The following is a 2,372-nucleotide window of genomic DNA, read 5'->3' as shown; positions in this document are numbered from 1 at the left end:
TATACCTGAAGTTGGGTCGTTACAATTTGGTATCAGAGCAGTTTGTTCCCATTAGAGCCTGAAGAGTGGACTGACTATGCTTCATTGCATACTCTGCTTGTGTGTCTCATGCTGGTAGGGTATCTCTAAGAATCATTTGGCATGAATATCTATGAGCGCTCATTTTGGGAATGTCCGTGCCTTACTTGAAATATTAAGATTGATCACCTTAATGTTGATTGTTTGGTGCGGATAGGACCATAATGACTGTTAATAGGCAAAGTTTAATCGAGTTTCGAACGACGAATCAATGCGAGGCATAGCTATCCTCATAGCTGTTATGATCTCCATGGTTATGGTTATGTTAGATTTGGATGATGTAAGGAACGAATGCTTATTTTACTTGTGAGGAATCTGGACACACAGCTAGGATCTACCCAAGAAAGTTTGTTCGGAATCTAGTGCAAACCCAGCAACAAAATTGAGTGTTTGCTATGAGTGCTGATGATGCTATGCAATTAGACGCCTTGATCCAAGGTCAGTGTTATGTCAAGAATCGATTTCTAACTGTACTGTATTATTCAGGTGCATCGTATTCCTTTATCTCTTTAACTGTTGCTCGTAACTTGGGACTAGATATCTCTGAGTTGAACTTTGATCTAATAGTCCATACACCTGCATCCCAAAATGCTTTGATTAGTTTAGTGTGCCTGCAAGTACCATTCATTATTAGGAACAGAACTTTTATACATGATCTAATCTGTTTGCCTCTATGTGGTTTAGAAGTTATTCTAGGATTAGATTGGTTGTCCAAGTATCATGTTTTCCTTGATTGCTATGAAAGAACTACTATTATTCTGTCTAATAATTTAGATATTAAACCAATTCTGTCTCATACTTTATATCTAAATTCTGTAAGACTTACCTTAGACAGAAGTAAGTGTGAGGGGTACGTTCTGTTAGCGGCTAGCTCGAATGATAGTGAACTAATTTTAGAACGAATCCGAGTGGTGAAGGAATTTCCTGATGTTTTCCCGGATGATATACCTGAGTTTCCTCCTCAGCGAGAAATAGAATTCAGCATTGAACTAGTATTTGGAACCGGACCAATTTCCATAGCACTGTACCGGATGTCACCATTGGAACTTGCAGAGATGAAGAAGCAGTTGGATGAGTTACTTGGAAAGAAATTTATTCGTCCCAGTGCATCACCTTGGGGAGCTCCAGTATTGCTATTAAAGAAGAAGGATGGTGGAATGAGAATTTGCATAGATTACCGATAGCTAAATAAAGTCACTATCAAGAACAAGTATCCACTTCCACTGATAGATGATTTGATGGATCAGTTGAAAGGTGCAACTGTGTTCTCGAAGATTGATTTGCGATTGGGCTATCACCAGATTTGAGTGAAAGAGTCAGATATACCGAAGACTGCATTTAGAACTCGATATGGTCACTATGAGTATACGGTTATGTCATTTGGACTAACTAATTCTCCTGCGATTTTCATGGATTACATGAATCGTATTTTCCGTCCGTACCTTGATAAGTTTGTAGTAGTTTTTATAGACGATATTCTCATCTATTCGAAGACAGAAAGAGAGCATGAAGAGCATCTAAGGACTGTATTGCAGATACTGAGGACTCAGAAGTTATATGCTAAACTATCAAAGTGCGAATTATGGACAGGGAAGGTGGCATTTTCGGGACATGTTATATCACAGGGAGGAATTGCAGTGGATCCTTCAAAAATTGAAGCAGTAGTGCAGTGGGAACCACCTACGACCGTTACAGAAGTTCGGAGTTTTCTTGGACTTGCTGGCTATTACCGGAGGTTCATCAAAGGATTTTCACAGATAGCCTTACCTTTGACTTACCTTACACGAAAGGAAGTTCCATTTATCTGGATGGCTGAGTATGATAGAAGTTTCAAGATACTTAAGGAAAAGCTAATAACTGCACCTGTATTAGTACTACCCGACCTGTAGAAACCTTTTGAAGTATACTGTGACGCCTCTCATAAAAGACTTGGATGTGTGCTGATGCAAGACAAAAATATGGTGGCTTATGCTTTCCGGCAGCTAAGACCTCATGAACGAAATTATTCGACGCATGACTTAGAATTGGCTGCAGTAGTGTTTGCTCTGAAAATCTGGAGGCATTATTTGTATGGCGCTCAGCTAGAGGTTTTCTCTGACCACAAAAGTTTAAAGTATATCTTCGACCATAAGGATCTTAACATGCGACAATGAAGGTAGATGGAGTTTCTGAAGGACTATGATTTCAAGTTAAGTTATCACCCAGGGAAAGCGAACGTGGTGGCAGATGCCTTGAGCAGGAAGAATTTGAGTATCTTTTGGATGATGATAAAGGAAGAAAAGCTACTTGCAGAA

General features: G+C 39.4%; 1 protein-coding gene across 1 annotated transcript; it reads left to right on the top strand.

Annotated features, from left to right (window-relative positions):
- LOC107615606 (uncharacterized mitochondrial protein AtMg00860-like) lies at nucleotides 474–1,967 on the top strand. Its single transcript, XM_016317657.1, has 2 exons — nucleotides 474–516; nucleotides 1,669–1,967. Exons 1-2 carry the CDS (start codon nucleotides 474–476, stop codon nucleotides 1,965–1,967), a joined length of 342 nt encoding a protein of 113 aa, XP_016173143.1.

Source organism: Arachis ipaensis, chromosome B09 (assembly GCF_000816755.2).
Source record: "Arachis ipaensis cultivar K30076 chromosome B09, Araip1.1, whole genome shotgun sequence".
Lineage (NCBI taxonomy): Eukaryota > Viridiplantae > Streptophyta > Magnoliopsida > Fabales > Fabaceae > Arachis > Arachis ipaensis.
This window is presented reverse-complemented; position numbering and strand designations above follow the sequence as displayed.